General features: G+C 42.4%; 1 protein-coding gene across 13 annotated transcripts in view; it reads right to left on the bottom strand.

Annotated features, from left to right (window-relative positions):
* Window positions 1-24,423, bottom strand: part of LOC311524906 (ankyrin repeat and KH domain-containing protein 1) — a gene marked incomplete at its 3' end in the record, with an annotated part of 207,119 nt that overhangs the window by 166,395 nt on the left and 16,301 nt on the right. For all 13 annotated transcript variants that reach the window (XM_084636537.1, XM_084636533.1, XM_084636541.1 and 10 more), the window contains exon 2: window positions 13,498-13,651. In XM_084636537.1, the coding sequence (XP_084492663.1) occupies window positions 13,498-13,651 (154 nt within the window). The remainder of the gene's footprint in view (window positions 1-13,497; window positions 13,652-24,423) is intronic.

The raw sequence follows: 24,423 nt of genomic DNA, 5'->3' as shown, positions 1-24,423 counted from the left end.
CTTCCCACTCTGAATCTTTAGATAGTGAAGAGAGAGAATGAACATGTCACTATAATAGCTCAGTATCTCCAAAGGCAAAAGTAGTCAAGGTACAATCAACAAAAATAGAGTATCTTAATTGTATAGCCCCTGTATCCAACAGAACTATAATTAGAATTAGGCCTGCCAGATTTTTATTGATAGGTACTGTTTCATTATTTGGTTGCTTCAAAATGTATATTTATTTTAATTCAAACTATTCCATAACAAAACACAGGAGTACTGTATCACAAAACAAGTTATTGTAAAAAGGTATTTTTGTTAATTAGTTTAAGCAGATTTCAGAGTCATTCTTGCAAACAAGATCGCTCTTCCTGGCAATTTAGAAATGCATACTACACACTTCGGCACACTGCAAATTTTATAATATAAGTTACAGCAGGGGATGGCAACCTTTTAGAAGTGGTGCGCCAAGTCTTCATTTATGCACTTTAATTTAAGGTTTCGCATGCCAATAATACATTTTAATATTTTTTAAAAAGTCTCGCTTTATAAGTCTATATATTATATAACTAAACTGTTGTCATATGTAAACAAGGTTTTCAAAATGTTTAAGAAGCTTCATTTAAATTAAAATGATGATCTTACACCGCCGGCCCAGTCAGCCCGCTGCCAGTTTGGGGTTCCATTTACCTAGGCCAGCAGAGGGTTGAGTGGGGCCTGTGGCCGAGACCCCTGCTGGCAAGGGACCGGCAGCCAGAACCCCAGACCAGCAGTGGGCTGAGCGGGGCCAGCAGCCGGGACCCAAGACCAGCAGTGAGTTGAGCGGCTCAGCCTGCTGCTGCTCAGCCCACTGCCAGTCTGGGGTTCCGTCCACAGGCTCCTGCCACCCAGGGTCCCGGCTGCCAGCCCCACTCAGCCTGCTGCCAGTCTGGGGTCTCGGCCCTGTCCACAGAGTAGGTGCCTACCTTCTCCCTGGTTCTAGCCGTTCTTTTCCTCTCTCTGCACTGAGATGAGGGTGGGAGTGCACTGAGAACAGGGCTGGGGGGGGAAGGAGCAAGCTGGGGGGTTGGGGTGCAGGGTCTGGCCAGGAGCTAGAATGAGGGAGGGAGCTCAGGGTTAGGGCAGGAGGTTTGGGTGTGGAGCACTAACCTGGGCAGCTCCCATTTGGTCCGAGGGTTGCAGGTGGGGAATGTGTGTATGTGCAGGAGCTCTTGTTTGGTGCTCAGGGTTGGGGTGAGGATGCGGGGGGTGCAAGAGTCAGGGCAGGAGGGGGGCTGGATATGTATGGGGGTGCTGGAGTCAGGGCTGGGGTTGTGGGGGGGTTCAGGTGTCAGGGCGTGGGCTGGGATCATGGGGGTGCGCCCAGCCCTTTGCCATGAGCTGCTCATGGGAGGGGGGCTAGAGGGAATATGCCAATTCCACCCCCTTCCCCAAGGTCCCTGGAGCAGAGAGTGCGCTGTGGCTCCGCTTTTCCCTCTCCCATCTGTAGCAAGGGCCATCAGCTGATTGGCCACATGGAGGGAGGAGGTGGTGGTGGCGCAGGAACCCAGCACGCTGGGGGAAGAGGTGTGGGGAGGGGGAAGCTTGCCTGCCCTGCAAGGAGAGAGCAGTGGGCGGAGAAGAGCGGGCAGGGCAGGATTTTTAATGGCATGTTGCTGTCTGCCGGGGTAGGCAGACAGCAGCGTGCCATTAAAAATTGGCTCGCGTGCCGTCTTTGGCACACGTGCCATAGGTTGCCGACCCCGAGTTACAGTTTGACCGAACTTCAGTGTGTACTGGAACTATACCACCTAAAGCTCAATAAAAGTATTTCAGCTGTACTGAATTTCCCCCCCTCCATCATGCCACGGATTTAAAATTTGTAAAATAAATTTGGAGGGGGGTGCTAGATGAAGTAGATGGATTTTTTGCATGAGTGCGTAATACCAAGCAAAAATATGACCTTGGAAACACTGCCAAGGAGTGATGCACTTGTCCAATTACAAAGTCAATTCTCCATTGGTGAGGGCATGTGCCAATCTCTGTTCATGTTACTGCTAATCTCTTTCATTTTAAGTATGTATACTGAGTAAATTGGAATATATACAGTGTGAACTTAAAGTCATTTTCTGATAGAATTTATCATGAGCGACATCCTAGATCCTTACCCCAACTGTTAACATCTACTTTCATTCATCACTTACAGAATAAATTTTCAATTGCAGTGTCTTTTGCTCTTGAAAGCACAATTTTGCACCAAGTCATTAAAACAAATGCATTCAGAAACTACAGCCTTGCAAACAACTGAAACGTCATGGGCGTTTAAAGAGCTTAAGCAAGCAGGGAATCAATCCCTAGAGATCTCACTTAGTAATTCCTACCTACTTTGACCACTACTTTCAATGAAATGCCGCTTCAACCCATTTAGGGCCTGATTTTCAGAAGTGCTGAGCATCTAACACATCAGTTTTAATCAGTGAAACCTAAAGGTACTTGTCACCTTTGAAAAGTCAAGTTCTTGTGCAATATACTATCAAATTTATCTTGCCATGATTAATACCCAGTGGCAGGCCAACTGATCACTTTCTCCAAAATATTTACTGAATTCTGGACTGCAAGTCTTCTCCTGGTCAAGGACATTACTGACCTCAAACCAGCCTGCTGACTACCCTATCTCCCGCTCCCTCCCCCCCCCAAAAATCCCAGCAGGTTAGGTTGATCTGACAGGATATTTTTGTAAAACTAAGTTGACCACTATTTACAACCATAAATATTTGCAATCCATTCTTTCAATTTGACCTTGGACAGAAATAAAACTAGCATGTTTGATTCATGCTTCCATCTGTTCATTTAAAAAATGGAACATGGGGCATTCTGTGTTCTCCCTATCCATCAAAATATAGCCAGCCCATGTGACATAACTGCTCTTCATTCCAACCAAGACTGACAGAAACACCATCAGGCACTGATTGCTCAGCCAGCTATTGAATTCAGATAAGATTAATGGACAACTAGCATTAAAAAGAGATTGGTGTTCTACCATTTCTGATTACCTCAACACAGATAATATGATCATCATATGCAGATCTGCCAATAGCTCTAGAAGCTACAGAGTTTCCCCTTACCTGTTTTTACAGATTCCCATTTACCCTGTTTTGCAGAGTTTTCTCCTCTGCTTGATTACAGATCTCTGTCACCCGTTTGAATTCTAATCTGGATTCACCTCAAACTTGTATGTCAGCAGACAAAGAACCTGTCCTTAGTTGAACAGATTCTTTGTTCCTCCTCAAACAAAATGTCTAAGTTTCCCCACTAACTTTCTTACAATAGAGGCCTCTCGTCTCATCCTACAAGGACATGACATAAATGGGATTTCTAAGGAAGTCAACCATGACGTCCTGCTCGTCATCTTAGTAGTAAGGTTCCAACATAATTTTACACAAGCTTGGCTTCACACTATTTAGTGCCCACAGTACATGCATGAATACAACTGGATTACCAGCACTGGTTAAAAGGTTATCAGCCAAGGAGATCATACATTATACTGCCACCAAGTTGGCAACATACCATTCAGTTTTGTTTCCTTGAATATAACCAGCTATGTAGATCAATAGGATCCCATTCCATCACTTGCCTGTGTAAGTCCTCAACAAGAATTCAGGGGTCTGAGGTGCTAGAGGTGAACCGATTCCTTATCCCCATTTACTCCTGCATTTATTTAATGCTTGAGTCTCAGCATATACTTTTTACAAGTTTATTTTGAGAAAGCAAGGAATTCTTGGGAAGATCTGTCATTTAGGCCACATGCACAGAAGATTTCCCAAGCTAGAGAACAGTTTTCAGCAACTTTCTGCATATAAGAACGAGTACTTGTGGCACCTTAGAGACTAACAAATTTATTTGAGCATAAGCTTTCATGGGCTAAAACCCACTTCATCGGATGCATGCAGTGGAAAATACAGTACGAAGATATATATGTATAATGTGTATACAGAGAGAAAGAGAGAACATGAAAAAATGGGTGTTGCCATACCCACGATAACGAGAGTTATCAGTTAAGGTGAGCTATTATGAGCAGGAGGGGGGAAAAAACCCACCTTTTGTAGTGATAATCAGGATGGCCCATTTCCAACAGTTGACAAGAAGGTGTGAGTATCAGTAGGGGGAAAAAATAAGCATGGGGAAATAGTTTTACTTTGTGTAATGATCCATCCACTCCCAGTCTTTATTCAAGCCTAAGTTAATGGTGTCCAGTTTGCAAATTAATTCCAATTCAACAGTTTCTCATTGGAGTCTGTTTCTGAAGATTTTTTGTTGTAGTATTGCCACTTTTAGGTCTGTAATCGAGTGACCAGGGAGATTGTGTGCAGGTCTGCTCTCCCATGTTTAAGAAAGATGAAATTCAAACTGGAACAGGTACAGAGAAGGGCTACTAGGATGATCCGAGGAATGGAAAACCTGTCTTATGAAAGGAGACTCAAGGAGCTTGGCTTGTTTAGCCTAACCAAAAGAAGGCTGAGAGGAGATAGGATTGCTCTCTATAAATATATCAGAGGGATAAATAATTCCTCTCCCTCCCTGGTATTTAAGCTTAGTACCAGTGTGGACACAAGAACTAATGGATATAAACTGCCCATCAGGAAGTTTAGACTTGAAATTAGACAAAGGTTTCAAACCATCAGAGGAGTGAAGTTCTGGAACAGGCTTCCAAGGGAAGCAGTGGGGGCAAAAGACATATATGGCTTCAAGACTAAGCTTGGTAAGTTTATGGAGATGGTATGATGGGATAACATGATTTTGGCAATTAATTGATCTTTAAATATTCATGGTAAATAGGCCCAATGGCCTGTGATGGGATGTTAGATGGGGTGGGATCTGAGTTACTACAGAGAATTCTTTCCTGGGTAGCTAGCTGGTGAGTCTTGCCCACATGCTCAGAGTTTAGCTGATCGCCATATTTGGAGTCGGGAAGGAATTTGCCCCCAGGGCAGATTGGCAGAGGCCATGACAGTTTATCTTCCTCTGCAGCGTGGGGCACGGGTCGCTTGCTGGAGGATTCTCTGCACCTCAAAGTCTTCAAACCAAGATTTGAGGACTTCAGTAGCTCAGACATAAGTTAGGGGTTTGTTACAGGAGTTAGTGGGTGAGATTCTGTGGCCTGCATTGTACAGGAGGTCAGACTAGACGATCATAACGGTCCCGTCTGACCTTAAAGTCTTTGATTCTATGAATTGGTATTTGGTCCTAACGAAGCAGAAAGTGGAAGTTATCTGGTTTAACAGCCTTAAGTTTTTAAAATCAGTTTTTTGGGATGTGATCCAATCATTTAAGTACTATTAAACAAAAATATTGTGGAAAATGCTTGTTAACTCTGGTTAAACAGGTTAATTTGAATGACCTCAAACCACTGCCTGGAGGGGTGGGGAGAAAAATCAGCCCTGCTTTGAGATGAGTAAATAAAGACATGTTTTTTACATAGCAAACAGGAATGCTCTTGCACTGGAAATTTTATGTAAGGCTTCCATAGCATTCAGAATCCAAAAACACAAAATTTTCAATTAAAGCTTCTAGGAACTGTGATCCTATCTGCTTAGGAAAGGTGAGCTAAAGTAAAACAGTGAAAGACTCCTGAAAATAACTCTCTCTCTCAAAAAAACATTCTAGATATATGTACAAGATTCTGAAACATTGACATACTTTTAATTCAACTCAGACCCAACCAACCAGCATAGATGGGATCCATTTGTCACTCAGAATGGGAGGATTTACTCAGGGATTATGGCTCTTAGAGAACCCAACAGATTAATCACCTGACTAAACATCTCTAGCATTCAAATCATTAGCCTTTCAAAAGGACAAGGCACCAGGACATAGGTCCCAGAGTCAATAATGAAAATGCCCATGTTAAGTCCTGAGAGCATCCATAGAGTTGGCAGGCAAACTAGTTCTGCAAACAACTCAACAAGACAAATCCAGGAATACAACTAGAGACTTATCAGTGCATATCTTCCTCACTATTTTGTGCATGTGGGGTACATGGTGGAAAAAGGACAGGAGAGATTAACATGAACTCCAGACACTACCAGTAGGCAAACGTACCTGATCATTCCACTTGAGCCTCCAAATAGCTGCTTATGAATCTGGTGAGCAAACTGGTATCACAAACAGATCTACAGCAGGTAGAACCCACGTGAACAAGGACTACAACACTGAAGGCCAACTACGCAGGAAAGGTACACCATTTCAGGAACAGCTGAACTGTTTGTGCCTGCACCGGTTCAGTGTTCCATGCTGTCCAATCTATACAGCACAAGGCCTTGAAATAGACTGGTAATGCCAGCAGAAAGCATTTTCCTCCTCCAGGGTTTAAGGAAGAGAACAAAGCAGTACACTATTAGGCAGTAGTGTTTAAAATCCATGATGGACACATGGTTTGGAAGCCTCATGTGAAGCTAGAAAGACTTGTTATTTTTGTCTAAACCCACCAGAGAAATGTGAACCCAAGTAGGAATCTGTGTGGAACATCACCAGCAGTGCTAGTTCCTTTCAACCCCCCTCAAATTAAGTTTTTACCATCAAGCTACCACACTCAATATTTCCTTTAGTTTGTCCTAATGATATTTATCTTTTTCACTGTAGATTCAAATACTGAGTAGTACTTAACTGAAAAAGTTTCACCACAAAATAATTCTTAGTACTTCTAGCACCTTACATCTTCAAAAGGTGGAGAGAGAATTAGCCTTCACAATAGTGCTGTGGGTGGTATATATGTATAGACTATTCCCAATTTTAGATGAGGAAAAATAGTTTAACTTGCTCAAGGCCACAGTACAAGTTAGCGAGAACCAGGAACAGAAGCCATATATATCTCGACTTGGTCCCACGCTCAGTCCACTAAATTATGTTATGTCTGATGACTATCCTCTTCTTGTGGTACAAAGATTAAGTTGCTACAATCACCCAAATTTTAAATTTTCATACCTAGATTTACAGAGTGATATTTAAGCAGAGTATTCAAGTTAAAATTCTGGACTGGACAAGTTTAAAAATCCATACTATTGTATATTTTTCAAAAGCTACTTAGCCTACTTACTACTAGAAGATTCACCACCCAAGCACTAAACTGCAGAAATATGATAGATTTCCCCATAGGTTATGTACTATGCTTATTGGTTCCCCCCCAGTGATTGCTCCAGTCCAGTTTTAAGTTTGCTAAGTGATGGAGTTTCCACTTCATTAGACAACAGATTACTACTGATGTCTGTATGAAAGTGTTTCCCGACATTTAGCCTAGTTTTCCTTTGTTTAATGCCATCGCTTTACCTTGTCCTATAAGACTACCACTTTTACCATTTATCTTAGTTTTACGCTGTTATTTATCAGAGTAGCATCTCAGCATCTTCCACCTAAAATCAATATCAACAGCAAAGTTCCTAGTGGACTTCATGGAGTCCAACACTTCTCCCTTTATAGGTTAAGCTCTGCTTGGGGTAGGGGAAAATAAGAATGGCGTTCAAATTGCAACGGTCACAGTGGAAAGACTCAAAGCTTTGCAATGTCTCCTAAAGTGGGTTAGGCCCTAAATTCACCTGATCTCCTCTGGGATACTGTTTGCTAGACTAGATCCCCCTGACAGAGAATGCTCTGTCTCCAGCTATAACATCCTCCTTTCTGGGCTCAATGATGTGCATGTCCTAGAGGAGCGCAGCTTTCTCAGTGGCTCAGATCAAAATGCAGTCTGATGTAGCTGGTGTCTAATTCACTAATTGCTTAGAAAATTAGGACCAACTCCTTAATTTTGGCATTGGAAACAGACTGGGAGCCAGTGGATGAATCTGAACACAGGCCTGATATGCTCATGGCAGCCTGAACCATGAAGAAATAATTCATTCCAGAATAATTCTCCCTTCTTAGTGATCACCTTTCAAATACTTTTGATTATTTCCTAACCACCTATTACAGTCCAACACTTCCCTTCATAAGACCCTGTTTTAAGTTGCTTAAAACTTTGCCACCCTAGCCATTTAGGCTGAACTTTTTCATGCCAGATGTCTACATCAGGGCTGAAATTTTTTTTGAAAGTTTCAGCCAAAACAGATTAGCCATTTCTGAGAACAAGGTTAAGGAAAATACGCCGATTTGTTTATTCTAGTAACCTTTTCTTTGAGAAGCTATAGGGTCTCAATGGTTTAGAGTGGGGACTTGAAATTTGGCAAGGAAGCAGTCTGTGTGTCAGATGTGCTTTGCTGTTCCTGCAATACTGCCAAAATTCAGCAACCCTTTGTAAAATTTCAGTGTGCACATATTCGGAGATCTAGTTTAGCATCTAAAAGTCTCTGAAGATTCTATCCTCATTGAGCATGATCCTGCCTTTTACAGCGCCTAGTGTGGACCAAACTGTGCATACGCCACCCCCACAGAGTGACTGAATGTACTCCAGCCCAGAGACACAGAGCTAAGGCCAAACTTTCCCAGTAATTATAGCTTGGGGCCAGCTCAGCACCAGAACTGAGAGCATGGAAGGAATGTGCGTCTCCTGTGCTCTCAGTGACACACCTGCTAGTGTGGAGCAGCCTGTCTCAAATGCACATAGGACAAGTGTGGAGGCAGGGGAGTAATTAGAAAACAAGGAACCTGGGACTAAAGCTGGGAGAGAAAAAACTGACCATACGAAGGGGGGGGCGCATTGTGTGTATTGGGACTGGATGAATAAGGGGACTGGGAGCTCGAGGGGCAGGGAAATGAGGTTAAGACTGGGAGTCTGGAGGCAAGACTGGGACTAGAAAAAGCATAAAGATCAAACGGGCAGCTGGGAGAAGGGTCTGCCTGGAAAAGGAGATAGACTGGCAACCAGGGCAGGCAGATCTGACAAGGAACTGGGGTCTCAGGAAGAGAACAGGGACCAGAAGCCAGGAAAGGATATCATAATGTATATACTCAAGGGGACCAAATTAAGTTGCACAAGCATTTCCTAAGTTTTGATGCCTGATGGCTTTTTAAAAACCACATAAGAAGAGCATGAAGATTGCAAACTGAAAAACACACATGGCATCCTACTGATTCCCTACTGATGAACCATGTGGTGATGAACACTCAGAGCCACTGTGCAGACCACTGCCACTTGAACTAGTGGAGTATCTGATAGCAACAATACGTTGCCATCAGATACTCCAGCACTGGAAGGGATGAGAAACTTTGCAAGTGGGTTTCACAGATACTGGCTGACAACAGAGGAAGGGTGACACTTTGTAACCTGGAATACAACTCCTAGGTCCTGAGAGAGTAATCTCTAGTAGTCAGCCTTCTCTTATTCCTCCCCAACATATACCCTCCCTGCCCCGCTCCTCTCTCTTCCCCACCTCTGGTTCCTCATTCCATTCCCACTCTCCTTGCCTACCCATTCTGCACTTAGAATCACAGGACTGGAAGAGACCTCGAGAGGTTATCTAGTCCACTCCCCTGCACTCATGGCAGGACTAAGCATTATCTAGACTAGACCATCCGTGACAGGGGTTTGTCTAACCTGTTCTTAAAAATCTCCAATGATTAAGATTCCACAACCTCCCTAGGCAATTTATTCCAATGCTTAACAATCCTGACGTTCAGGAAGCTTTTCCTAATGTCCAACCTAACCTTCCTTGATGCAATTTAAGCCCATTGCTTCTTGTCCTATCCTCAGAGATTAAGAACAATAATTGTTCTCCCTCCTCCATGTAACAACCTTCTATGTACTTGAAAATTGTTATGTCCGCTCTCAATCTTTTCTTTTCCAAACTAAACAAACCCAATTTTTTCAACCTTCCCTCATAGGTCATGTTTTCTAGACTTCTCAGGCCTCTCATACAAGTTGCAGTCTCCTTGCGCAGTCAGTCCAAGTTTCCATTATGGCTGCTCATTGGATAGGTCACACCACCCACCCTAAGCTTCTAGTTCCAAACTCTTTGTCCAACCAGTCTCAATCATCTCCACCCCCGCACAAACTCCCAGTCCCAGTTTCTCTTTCCATCCCTGCCCATCGCCCCAGTTCCAGTCCCCACCTGGCTGTTACAACATACTCCTTTCTCACCCAATACCCTGGTCTGGCTTCTTCTCCCTCTGCGACTGAATCAAATGGCTTCCTCCTGCACCTTCATGAGTGCCAGCACAGGGGTCATTGAGAGACCAACAGAGCTCTCAGTTCCAGTGACCAGCCCCACATGGACCCAGAACACCTTCAACCCTGTAGCCATGGAATGGCACATACAGAGTCTAGTGAACATTAGGAACTGAGAGGTGGAGCATGCAGAGTGAGGACAATTTTAGCTGCCATGAATTCTCGGAGCATGTGCAGAGTTCTCAAGGGCTTATAAATTGGCCAAATTTGGGTAGATTTTCACTGGAACAGCAAAAGAACATCCCTGACACAAAGGCCACCTCCCTGCTAAATTTCAAGTCCCTGCTCTCAAGTACAGGGGTGGCTGAGGCTTCTCAAAGAAAAGGTCAGACTTTTAAAATTGGCAATTCAATGTATTTTACCTTAGCCCCTTTCCCAAAAACTTGTGTGAGGTAGACACCTGGCATGGAAATTTTCAGACCAAACAACTGAAGTTCAGAAAAGTTAAGCAACTGAAAACAGGGTCTTATGGGAAGTGACAGGCACCCTTAACAGGTGATCCTACCAGCCCCGCCAATAATTTAGTTCTTCTAATCTTGTTATAAGTCACTTTTACCCTGTAATTATTTTGTTGTTCCTCAATGAACTGCCAGTTTGTGTGGACCTGTGTAGTCCCCAGAAATGAACAGTGCTTCAAGATGAAATGTCACTGCCTGAGGGAGTACAAAAACAGAATATTTTACTTATGGCTTCAGACTGCCTTTAGCTGTCAAACTATATCCTCCTTTTAGAGTGAAGAATTCTAGGGTTTGTTTTAAAAATTACACATTCCCCAATTAAGAGAGAAGATAAACTTCAAGTAAGAGTCATGACCCATTTTTTCCTACCATGGGTCAGGTGACTTAGCCCCTCCCCCTGTTGCAGCAACATCTTGAAACCTTATCTGGTTTTTCAGAAAGTAGCATTTGTCTACCAAAGGACAGCAGTTTCTAAAAAAGGAAGAGTTATCTTGACTCTTCTACTGTTTCCCACATTGCTTCAGATGCGATACCCAACTTTCATTTTTTCCACTTACCATTCCCCTTTCAAACAGCTCTGACCATGCTTCTTCCAAGCACTATCAGAAATAAACAAGAGGGAGCACTGGTTGACTAGAACTACTTTTAAAGATTAAGTTGCGTTTTAAATGTGTTAATTAAAATGTTAGCTGACAACCATTCTTTTTAATCTTGGCAGGGCCATTATCTTGTTCTTATGTCTAATCCTGTGAAATAACTGGATGCTACAAGTACAGGTGCAAACAAAGCTTGTGGATCAAGAAGCTTCATACAACCAGCTATTCAGACCCCCTTCCCATTCCAGATACACACCCAGAGCAACAGGCTTCAGAAATCTTTAGGATGGATATAGCACACTAGTAACAGTCTCTTCCCTATCCTCCTCTGGCAAAAAGGGGCAACTCAAATGGGTCAAATATTTCAATTCAATTCCTGTGAGAGAAGCCTTAGGACATTCTCCTCCACACAGGCCAAGGGTTTGTCCATGAGACAGTTGTACCAGTTTTAATTTAAATATGTTTAAGCACTATTTTAGTTGAACTAGTACAAAACTGTGTTGATACTCTGATCCTGTTTAAGTATGGCTTACTTTGGTTTATCCTAAGTCAGTAATGAATAGAACTAAGCAAAGCCAAAAGAAACTACTCTTAACTGAATAAATACCTACACAAGTTTTGTAACACTAATTAAATTGGTTTTAAAAGACTTCACCTTTAAACTGGTGCAACTGTGTGGATAAATCTTTATGCCCCTTTTGGATAGATTTATACTGGAATAAAAGGCGTGGGTTGTTTTAAAAATATGTTAGCAAACATTTTAAAAACCAGTCTATAAACAAGGCAAGGTGTATTTTAGCACATTAGCTAGTCATGGTATACCCTAGGCTTGCCTCAACCATCTAACTTGTGTTGAAGTGTTTAAAATGTACCTTGCGCCACGTACACTAAAATTTTAATATGTCAAAATGTGTTAGCTATCATTTAGATACACACACACACACACCGCCCTCCCCCCCCCCGCCCACACACACACCCCTTAGCCCAATCTAGACATACTAGAGATAGTAAGGGACTGTTCTCTTCTTCCCCAAGACCAGGAGGGTCTGTCCCTAGGAGATGGCTCACAAAAATTCATGCTTATCTACAGATCTGGTGTTTCTGCTCCCTCATGCCCCTTTCTCTAACTCTTTTCACTCCTAACCCATTCTTCTCCTGGCAGCAGTTAATAAAGCTGCCACCAATTCCTTGATGGGACAACACAGAAAACTGTCCCAGGGTTTGGACAGGGAGCTAAAAAAGAAAGTAGGTTAATGTAGGTTTGGGCATTCCACTGTGAAATTGAATTTTGAGATTATGCACAATTTAGAAATACTGCCTAAAGCCTGAATGAACGACAGCCTTCCCCCAAATATGGAGCATATTTTGGGTGGGAGGCTGCTTATGCTCTTAAAACAGGAAACAGCTTGAGGTCATTGTCCTACCCAATTCTAAAAATATTTAAACTGAAATTTGCCTTTACAAAAATTCAATTTGACCAGAAACTTACCAGTTTGAGCAAGTGTCTTTAAGTAACACTAAGCACCACCATGATTTCTTGAAAGGGTTATGTTTTCTTTTCATTGTTAACATTGTATACTTTCTGCATTTCTTAGCTTGCCAATTTCACTTTCTGGGTTTCATGCACTAGTACAATGCTGCAAATATTTGACTGCAAATACTAAAAGGTAACATTTAAATCCAATCAGTAAATGTTTTCATTGAAGTTCAACAATATAGGGGCAGTATTTCTATTAAGAATTTGATTTATAATTTTTCAGGCTCTAAAACCTACATTTTTGTCCTACCTCATGGTGACAAACATAACTACAAATGAGAAAACGTTTTAATTACATAAAGCTATCACCAGGAAGTCTCTTAGAAAAATATAGAGTTTAAACTATTTTGCATAGAGGTCAAAGACTGATTCAAGTGAATACAGCTGTATTTGACAGCCAAAGCAGAGCACCAACATTTCACCTGTAAGTTTAGTGAAATAATGAGTTCAGGATTACACATCACTACTCTATGAGGGAAGGGGAACATGGCAGTTTAGCAAACCAGTTTCCTTTCCTTGCTCCTTTAACCCTCATCCTTAAAATTACTTTTACTCTTAGCCTGGTTGATGACAAATGCCATTTATTTCACATTTATACATTATAAATGAAGTAATACTGACTCAGAAAACCGCTTAAATGAGTAACTATGAACTGTCACTTTTCTCAGACTCTCCACCACCAAAACACATTTAAAACCTGGTCAATGTTTCATGTGACGGAAAAATAACAAATGACTGAACTTGTGAAGGCAAAGCTTCCAATTACAAGAAAATACTATACAAACATAGTACCTGCTGCTTCTAGCAAAGCTTCCAATCTTGCTTGTGTTTCTGGATCCACAGTTCTTAAATCAGCTCCTTCTGCAGCACTTGATAAGAATAACTCGGATGTTGTTTTAAGCACTGGGTTATCCAGGTCTTCTTGGTCCAAAATAAATGACTCAACCTGTTTTGAAGTTAGAGAAATAAAAATCATGAAACGCCAAACTACAAAAATACTATAACTTCATTATTTTCTTTAAAAGAATATTATAGCACTTTATTTTAAACAGTTTTCCTATCAAACTTTTTTTGTTAGAAAATGAAATAGTACTAGAACTACACCATCAAGCATAAGATTATGGAATTTAAAATGTTTTGAAAGGACTCTCTAGGTTAAAGGGATTAATAAAGGAATAGAAATTTTCACCTCTAAATCACCTGATCAAATCTGGCCCAGATCAACAGTGGTATTTATAAACTGAGTGTTATCTCCATTGAATTCCTGAAACAGAGAGACGTCCTCATCAAAATCCACACTTCGGCCTTTTGTACACTAAGGCCTGGTCTTTTTAAACTGGTTCTGCATACACTGCACGATAATGCGCGAGGTGTTTACAATGGTCATAACTGCTGGGGTGAGCTGAACGGGCTCCATGCTTGCTGTGCTATGGCTTCTGCTCCTGCTATCCAGGGAAAACGGTGCGAAACGATTGTTTGCCGTTGCTCTGGTGGAGGGAGGGGTGACTGACAACATGGCTTGCAGGGTTGGCTTACAGGGAATTGAAATCAACAAAGAGGGTGGCTTTGCGAGAAACAGAATGGCCCCCTCAAGGATACAACTCAAAACCTCAAGGACAGAACTCAAATCTGGGTTTAGCAGGCTGTTGATTTCATGGAGGGAGGGAGGAGAAAATGAATACAAAACAAATCTGGTCTATTTCTTGTTTTGAGCCACTTCATCTTTATACATCTTGCTGGCAGCAGACAGTGCAGTACGACCGCTAGCCATCGTCATCACCTGGGTGCTCGGCAGAAGATGGTGCAGTATGATCGCTAGCCATCGTCTTCTGCTGGCTGCAGATTAAAAGACAGTGCACTGCCGGTAGGACTGAATCGCCATGAGACTAAACTTAAAAGGGAAATGACCTGGCTGAGTCACTTCCATGTTTGCCCAGGCACCCTGACCTGATCAAGGTTGGTTAAAGAGCACTCTGGACTACCGTCGACGACGGCTACCAGTCATACTGCATTGTCTGCTGCCAAAAGGCAATAAACTGTTGCTGTGTAGCAATGCAGTACAGCGTCTGCCAGCACTCAGAAGACGTATGGTGACAGTGAGCTGAGCTGGCTCCATGCTTGCCATGGTATGGCGTCTGCACAGGTAACTCAAGAAAAAAAAATGCAAAACAATTGTCTGCCCTTGCTTTCATGAAAGGGGGGAGGGAAGGCGGGCCTGACAATATGTACCCAGAACCAACCACGACAATGTTTTAGCCCCATCAGGCACTGGGATTTCTACCCAGAATTCAAATGGGCAGCGGAGACTGCGGGAACTGTGGGATAGCTACCCACAGTGCAACGCTCTGGAAGTCGACAGTTGCCTTGGTACTGTGGACACACTCCGCCGACTACATGCACTTAGAGCATGTGTGTGGGGACACACAATCGACTGTATAAAAATGCTTTCTACAAAACCGACTTCTATAAATTCGACCTAATTTCATAGTGTAGACAAGGCCTAAGTTTTGCAGGTATAGCTATACCAGTATAGCTAAACCTGACAAAATCCTCATAGTGTGGATGTAGTTATAACTGTGCTCTGAAATGACAAGCTATACTGGTCTACATAGCACCCTCCTTAGGGCTTATACCTGCACAGCTGTGTTTGTTAGGGGTGTCAGATATATTACACCCTTAACACACACAGCTATACTTATATAACAAGTGTAGATCAGGCTTTATATCCCTGTTGTGGGCTACCCTGGAGAGGCAGAGGACTAGATAAGATGAAAACTGCTGTCCTATCACTCTATGCATCAGTGGTTCTCAACCCACAGGCCACTTGCAGCCCAATCAGCACACAGCTGTGGCCCATGTGACATCCTGAGAGCCGTCTGTGAATGTATATACAACATACACACACAGTGGATGCAGCCCACATAATATATAGGGAGCTGCATATGCAGCCCACAATGGTAAATAGGTTGAGAACCACGGCTCCAGGTGATCTCCAGATAAGATCTGAGGGTTCTTCATTAAGGTCAAGGAGAGTTTTACAATGAAATATTTCCTTTATATAGTAAAAACTTCATTATCTGTTCATTACCCTATTGGTATATTCCTACTAAGTGATGTTGAACAGATGCTCACTTTACACACCATCACTCTCATGGCCCTCTTTTACCCATTCTCTTTTCTCTTCCTTCTAACTCTCCCAATTCCCACTACCCCATTCCACCCTTCTAAAATGATCAGCAGTTAGATAGTTACTGCTTACATTTAAAGTGTCATCATTTGGGGATTTGTATTAACATCCTAATGAGATTAAGGAGGACGGGGAAGTTCATTATTCAAAACCATTGGTTCAGATTGTCTGCAGACTCAGTAACAAATCATACAAACAGACTAACTGTAGGTCACAAGGGCTAGAATTTCTCGCTCTCTTTTTTTTAAACTTTAGATTCCACAGAATTTGATGTGCCATTCAGGCCATAATTAGATTGGATGGATAAAATGTTTGACATCACTAGACTTGACAACTTCTGTTAAATACATTTTCCAGAAAAGCAATATTTGCTGTATGTTAGCATAGTACTTTTAAGTGGAATAGTGTGCTACTGTTAGTGTAGATGGCAGCCATCTGGTGTCTGTTCAAATAAAAGACTGAGCAGTTTGTCACCACAAGAATTTTAAGAAGTGACTCTTCTGGTTTAGCAAAAATACAGACCATATGCATATTATGATTAATACAGTTATGCTACTAATATGAGCAAATATACTACTGTGAGCAAGAGAGTTGAGAGGCTAAGGAATAACAGCTTAGCAGCTACATCAACATGAATGAAGTAGACAACCCATTTATGACTCAAAATATATTCCTACACTAAGATTTTTCTACTGCACAACTCCAATTCCACGCTATGTTCACTTCAGGACTAGAGTAAACAGATCCCTGATAGCCTGAGGGAATCTTCTTCACACTTATGAAATACACAGGAGTGTATTTCATTATTTTCGTTCATGATAAAAACCACTATGCCTTGGACAGGTGACTTAGCTCAATCAGAGCTTTGGCCTGAATTAAGATTCATAATTTGTTCAATTATCCCAGTAACTTGTAGGAAGAATGCCATCCTACATATATAACAAGTGGCTGCACAATAAAACCAATATATTTAACTTATTTCAGTTATAGCCAAGAAATTATATATTGTATCCTCACATAATTTCATTACAGACAAACGGATCTTCCTTTTGAAGATATACTAAACAGGATGAACGTTTTAGCTATCACTGAAGTGACCCTGTGCAAAATGCCATGCATACTCAGCAAGTCTTGAAAATGACTTTTTTGGCAAGTTTGCCCAAACTTTACAGAAAGATTGACCTCCCTAACTATAAATTACTACAATCTATTCCATGGATTCTGCTCCATTCAAATTTTGTTTCGTGTGACTTCATTTCTGGCCCTCTCATAATACATGATGCGGAGGCAAAGGACAATTTCCTCCTTGACTATAGCCAGCAGACCAAACTCAGGGGTTTTCTATACTACAAAATTAAGTCGACTTAAGGACACCAAAATAATTAAAGCAGTGGTTCATGCCCATGCTTGCTCTTTCTGTTGATGGTGCATGTCCTCACCAGGAGCCCTTCAACAAACTCAAGTGGGACACTGACAGCTGGAGCCTGATACCAGTCAGCTCTGTGTTTTTGGAGAATCAAGGCGCAGTATCTATCCTGTCTGACTCATGAAAGACACCACCAGTCTCTGCTTGAACCAAAACCGATCAGAGAGAAGACCTGCAGAGAGCAGTGAAGGGCATTGGGAGACACGCCTAGACTCCTCCTGACAAGGCTGACAAGATTAAGACTTCTCCATTTTGTATGCTAATGGAGAACAGAGAACTGCACTGAACTCTGGGACCAGAAAAGCAGGGAAGCACTGCATCATGGGAGTCTCTGCTCCAGATATTAATGAACCTATGCCTGCACACACCCAGCTCAGCAGTTATCAGACCAATTCTAGTAATAAATCCTTGACTGATATCCAAAATACTGAAGCAGCCTAGTTGCATTGTGAGCTCCCTGGAAGAAACCACCACCCATAACCAAGAGTGATCAACTCCTATTATCTAGCCTAAAGGAAACCCTTATGTCATCAGTTTACATATAAACAAATCTAGTGTTCCCCCATGAACCATTGTATTTTCTCTACAAAAATCCCTACTCACCCTCCAGTCAGTGTTCTGATACATGGATCCAAACCCTGCATCAGTTTCACTGGGATGCCATCTCCTGACTGACCATGCTGGGGGGTCTGCCCGTCTCCAGAACTCAGGACCCTGAGCTACCACCATCACCTGGGAACCCCGACCACTTCAAGCTTCATGCAAGTGGTGAGATCCCCCTCTTTCACTCTCTCTCTGTTTTCTTTTCTACCTCAGGTATTAACCTTTAATAATGTAACTTACGTTGGTTTAGGCTCTCCTTGTGTAGTTATCACTATTATTCAATAACTAACTTTTATGGTTAAGGTGGTTACTTCTCTCTGAACTTTACTCTTGTGTTTTTAGCTTCCCCCATTTACTCTGCAGCAACACTTCTTTTACCTAAGCTAAAGATCCCTGTAGCGCCCAAAAATATTGTGGTGTTTGCTCATCAAGTGGGTTACTACCAGTACAATTGTGACGTGAAAGAGGGATAGGACGTGTTAAACCTGTGTGGCGTACGGGGGGGGGGCAGCTGAAAGTGCTGCTTAACCCAGCCCATTGAGTACAGGGACATATAAGGGGATCAGCTTGAGAGTGCTGATCCCCTTATATGTGCAGAGCAGAGAGTGCAGAGCAGTCCACTCAGACTTGCTTTGTTAGTGCGTGTGTCCACATGTTCATCTAGTCCTAAGGCTGGAGGGACCCCAGGTACTGCAAGATAGCTCCATTGGGAGGGGACTTGCAGAAGGAAGGAGTAGAGCTCCATATGAACACACAAGTGACATAAGCAGTACATTAAAATTATAGAACCCGCCCCCCGAAAACTAATAAATTAGCATACCCCAAAGTAACAGGGGCATCTGGTAACAAACCTGGCAGCTCTGGAGCTGGACCACCCTCAGCTGTCTCATGTGCACAAGATCACAGCTGTGAGCCCCCCACCCCAAGAGCAAGAGCTGCGAGCCCTCATGGGGCTTAATTTCACAGTATGGAGCCTACCAGCAGTGAAACTGACATTGTCAGTTTCATGGCTGCTATTTCACATTTCAGATCGGACTCCAGCTGTCAGCCTGTTGGAGTCTCACAGACAGAACCAGAACCCCCTTCCATCTCTGCCCTAGGCACTCTCAGCCAGGAGTTGGAGAGGAAATGTGAAATAATAGCAGGTATTAAACTGACAAGAATGTAAACTTCACTGCTGGTAGGCGCCCTGCTGTGAATTAAGCCCCCCACACAGGCTCACAGTTGAGGCCATCAGCCCCTGGGTGGGGCGGGGAGGGGGCTCCCGGTGAGGGAGGAGGAGGAGGGCAGCCCAAGAGGGGGCAACAGGGGGAGGTGGCAGCCAGCTCACAGCTTGTGAGCTCGCACCCCGCTGACTGCTCGGGCTGTCAGCACCAGGACTGGGGACGAGGGAGGGCTCCATCCAACAACTTACTGTGTAAGTAACAGTGTCCATCACCCTAATTACATTGCCAAAGGCACTACACCTCTCATGGAGGTGGAGTTATTATGTCAATGTAGCAGGCCACTTACTTTGGCAGTATCAGTATTGTAGTGTAGAAAGTGACATAATTAGGTCAATGTAAGCTGTTTTATATAGACCTAACTGTAGCGTAGACTAAGCCTCATTCTTATTTGCAAAGACAAGGGCCAGCAACAGCACCTCTCCCTGCTTTGGTCAATGGCACGATACTTGTTCTTTGATAATCTAATAGTTTAAAGTTCACAGTTTTAACTCTCCACATAGAAAGCACATTTTAGTGGCGTGGACCTGTTCTGAATCAAAATCATTTCCTTCCGTTAAAATTCTTCACTGAAGTTATATTCACATAAGTCTAAATTTGAACTTTCTTGCAAGACAAAAAGCTACACAGTCAGACAGACTACTAACTACAATTTCCAACCATGAACCAGATAAGAGACAGGAAGTTTTAGACAAAAAGAAGAGATTTAATATTGCTGCAACTTCTCTTACACAAAATCCTTTTGTACCCCATCTCCTTTGACCTTGCCTTTAGGTTCAACTTACTTGCTATCAGAAGATAGTTACATTTAAAGTTTCAAAATGATATCTTATTGCATGTACATGCTGTCACTTTAAAAATGTGCTGCCCACTAGTTCTGTATCATAGTGCAACATGGGAGTTGCTTGTCATACAATTTAAGTTGACAAAGGCAACTTCACAGATCACTGTATTAGCTTGAAATTTAACAATTCAGTGCCTATTCCACAAGTTTTTTTAAAAAGTGTATCTATATTAAAGAGGGCTGAACAAAAAAGTTGCTGCCATAATGTAAAAAAAGTTACATAATGTAGTTGAAGCTACAATCCATCATTCAAAATAATTTCTTAAATATGCATTTAAAAATTTGCTTCTCTTGTGGCAGCACTGAATACCCCCCTCCCCCAACACACACACACGCACAGCCTTAAGTATGAAAATACTAAGAATACAAACAAATTACAGAAGTGGCTAAGCCAGGGTTGCCAGGGCCTTTTTTCATTTTTAAGACAAGATTTCACCATCCAAGAGAGACTGAAAATTGGCTAACTGACATTGTTTCTCTGACATTGGGGACACAGCTATTAGAGTGAACAAAGATTCTCTGTCCCTACAACTGTCAGGAAGAAAAACTGTATTAGCAGGATTATATTAACTCAAACTAGAAATATCTGTTCATTTAAATATTAAGCATATGTGCTTCTGTAACTTTTTAAATAAAAATTAAGTTTGTGCAAGCTAGCTTCAGCCCTAAAGCCCCTGAAAAGTTACTAATATGACACTTGCAGAATTTGGGCTCTTTGATTTAACCCAATCAGAACTGTAGCGAAATGACAGAGCAACCAGTCACTGAGCTATTTTTGGACTACTTTGTGAGCTGCTTGGGGCAGCTAATAGGTATCTTATTTGGTAGCTGATTAGATATGCATGTGAAAGTGTTGATTTAAGACATAGCTGCTCAGTAAAATTGCAACACCCATTGTAAAGGTTCAGCAATTCCCAGGAACCAAAAATTCAAAGGATGTGGCAAGCTACTACTACTGGACAACAAGCAACTGGACATGCGCAGGGACACTGAACACTGGCACGCTTAACTGCATTGTTCCAGCTCACAGATCTTTGCTGAAGCACTGCCAAAGGACTGCAGCCGCCACGGAGAGGTTTACAGATCCAATTACAAACGAGCTCATCTCTTTATAGCAGATGCGTTCACAAATATATGACAACTATATAGATATTCATAGGTCAATAGCAAGACTGGGTTTATTTCAGGACAGGGGTGTGAGATACTGAATTGACATCACAGGTTTTAAACGTCTCCAAGACAGCTTTGCAAGAGCAACACTAGTTGCTTTAAAAGAAAGGCAATAAATTAGGCTACAAGTTTGTCACCGAGGTCACGGAATCTGGTGACTTTCTGTGACCTCCATGACTTCTGCAGCAGTCTGTGCGCCTAGCGCAGGCATCCCCTGTGCCAGTCGCACCAGCTGTTGCTGGTGCAATCTCGGGCCACCGCACCACCTCCCACAGCGGCAGCAGAGTTTGGGTGTGGAAAGGGGAAGAGAACAAGGTGAGGCGGGCTCTGGGCAACGCTTATTTGCAAGGCTCCCCGGAAGTGGTGACATCCCCCTCACTCAGCTGCTAGCACCTCAGGTAAGCACCGCCCAGAGCCTGTCTCACCCCATCCCATGCCCCAACCCCTTGCCCCCTCCCACACCCAAACTCTGTTGCTGCTGGGGGATGGGGGGAGAGGCGCGGAGCCAGGTAGGAAGCCTACTGGCCCCGCCACCCAAGCCAACCCAGCACCAGCAGGTGTCCCGGGCTGCACACCACCACCCGCACACCCCAGCACCCAGGCCACCCTCCTCCAGCACCGCAGGGCCTCCAAGCAGCCCCTGCCAAGTTTTAGTCACAGGTATTTTTAGTAAAAGTCATGGTCGGGTCACGGGCCGTGACTTTGTGTTTACTGCCCCTGACCTGTCCGTGACTTTTACTAAAAATACCCAGGGCTAAAACATAGCCTTAGTTTATTGCTAAGGGACAGAAACAAAATCAGACTAAAGCCAGGTCTACACTAAACTTTTGCTGGTATATTTATGTTGGTTGGGGGCAGGGCAGGGCAGATTTCCCACACACACCCCCCATTTCTATACCAGCAAAAGCCCTGATGTAGATGCAGTTATACTGGCAAAAGAGTGCTTTTACCAACATAGCTTATTTTGCTCAGGGAAGCAGTCTAAACCAGAGGTTCTCAAACTGGGAGTTGGGACCACTCAGGGGGTCACGAGATTATTACATGGGGGGTTGCGAGCTGTTGGGCTCCACCCGAAGCCCCGCTTTGCTGCCAACATTTATAATGGTGTTAAATATGTAAAAAAAGTGTTTTTAATTTATAAGCAGGGGGTTGCACACAGAGGCTTGCTATGTGAAAGGGCCACCAGTACAAAAGTTTGAGAACCACTGGTCTAAACTATACCAGCAAATGCACTCTTAGCTGTACCGGCAAACTTTGGTTAGATTAGATTAAGATATAGACAACGGAGAGAGAAAACTGATCCCTAGAATCAGCACTTTGTTTTGCTAAGTAAGATGATTTTTATACAAAAAGGAATTCAGAAGTGACAAAAGCAAAAGAGAACAAATGTGTACTCTTGTGTTGGTGAAGTGAAAGCTGCAGTATTACCATTTCTTTAGGCGAGTGTCTTCTAGATGCAACCCAAAAAAACCTCAACTTTTAGTGGCAGGGACCATTTTAATATTGTGTGTTTGTACAGCACCAAGCACAATGGGGTCCTGGTCAACGACTGAGGTCTTCTAGTCAGCACCACAAGATTATTCTCAATCTTGGCTATCCTGCAAGTAAAACTGAAGTTTAAGTTACCAAGTTTCTTTTTAAACCACTATTTTTAAAACAGTGTTGCTATCAATAAGAGTACCCATCACTAGTATTTCTGCTCTAGATAGGATTGCTAAATGAAAGTGGGTAGTTACGGAGTGGCTGCCGTGACTGTGGAAGTGAACTGCACAAGGGGTTCATGAGTTATAGTCCCCTAAATACAGAGGCTCAGAGTCTTAATTTTGTCACTTCGTAGCAAAAGAGAAATGAGAAATTCATTTACTGAATTAATCTAGTTAAGATCTAGTGTTCAAGACCAAAATGTGATTAAATGCCTGAACAATTTTAAAATTATGTTTAAGTATTATGTCAGAATGGTATACCAGCTCTAACAAATCAGGACTTCACATTATTGAGGATCTAATTTTCTTTTTATAAGTTTCTAGCCCTGAGACGGACTCAAAATGGAGAATATACAGGAAGAAATGGAAATATTAGTACGTAAGATAAATTATGATTTAACTGTCACAGAGACTTGGTAGGATAAGTCATGACTGGAATATTGGTACAGAAGGGTGGCTTGTTCAGGAAGGCAGGAAAAAAGGGGGTGTTGCATTATACATCAAGAATATATACACTTGTTCTGAGGTAAGAAGGAGGTGAGGGGCAGAACAGCTGAAAGTCTGTGTAAAGAGAAGGGGGGGGAAAAATAGGGGTGACATCATGGTAGGGGTCTACTATGAACCACCAAATCAGGAACAAATAAATATCTAATACAAGACCTGGTAGTAAAGGGGGACTTTAACTAGCCAGAGAGCTGTTGTGGTAAAGTAATATGGTGAAACAAGATTTCCAGTAAGTTCTTGGAATGTATTGGGGACAACTTTTTGGTTTAGAAAGTGGAGGAAGGACAGCCATTTTAGACTTGATTCTGACCAACATAGAAGAATTGGTAGTGCATCTGGAAGGCATATTGGGTGAAAATTATCATGAAATGACGATTTCATGATTCTACGGAAAGGAAGGAGCGAGAGCAAGACAAGACAAAGCTTTAACAAACTCAGGACTGGTAAGTAAGATCCAAAGAGAAGAAAATTAAGGGCTAAAGTAGTCCAGGGGAGCTGGTAATTTCTCACAGGGGCAATATTAAAGGCATAACTACAAACTATCCCAATTTGATGGAAAGATAAGAATAGTAAAAGGCCAATACAGAACTCCTGATAGAGCCATAATGACCTGAAAAATTGAAAAGGAATCCTAAAGAAGTGGATACATGGACAAATTGCTAAGGAGGAGTACAAGAGAATAGCACAAGCATGTGGGGACAAAATCAGAAAGGCTAAAGCCCAAAATGAGTTACACCTAGTAAGGGACACTAAATGCAGGTTCTTTAAATGCATTAGGAGCAAGAGAAAGATGAAGGAATGTGTAGATCTTCTACTTAGTGGGGAAAGAGAGCTAATAACTGACGACATCAAGAAGGCTGAGGTGTTTAACCTCTATTTTGCTTCCACCATCACTTAAGAGGTTAATGGTGACCAGATATTTAACACAATTAATATTAAACAAGGGGGAAGGAATGTAAGCCAAAATAGGGAACACAGGTTAAAGAATATTTAGATAAGTCAGATGTATTCAAGTTGACAGGGCCTTATGAAACTCATCCTAGCATACTTAAGGACCT

The sequence above is a fragment of the Lepidochelys olivacea genome, assembly GCF_965140295.1.
Source record: "Lepidochelys olivacea isolate rLepOli2 genome assembly, chromosome: 8".
Lineage (NCBI taxonomy): Eukaryota > Metazoa > Chordata > Testudines > Cheloniidae > Lepidochelys > Lepidochelys olivacea.
The sequence above is the reverse complement of the archived record's forward strand: the minus strand, read 5'-3'. Positions and strand labels throughout refer to the sequence as shown.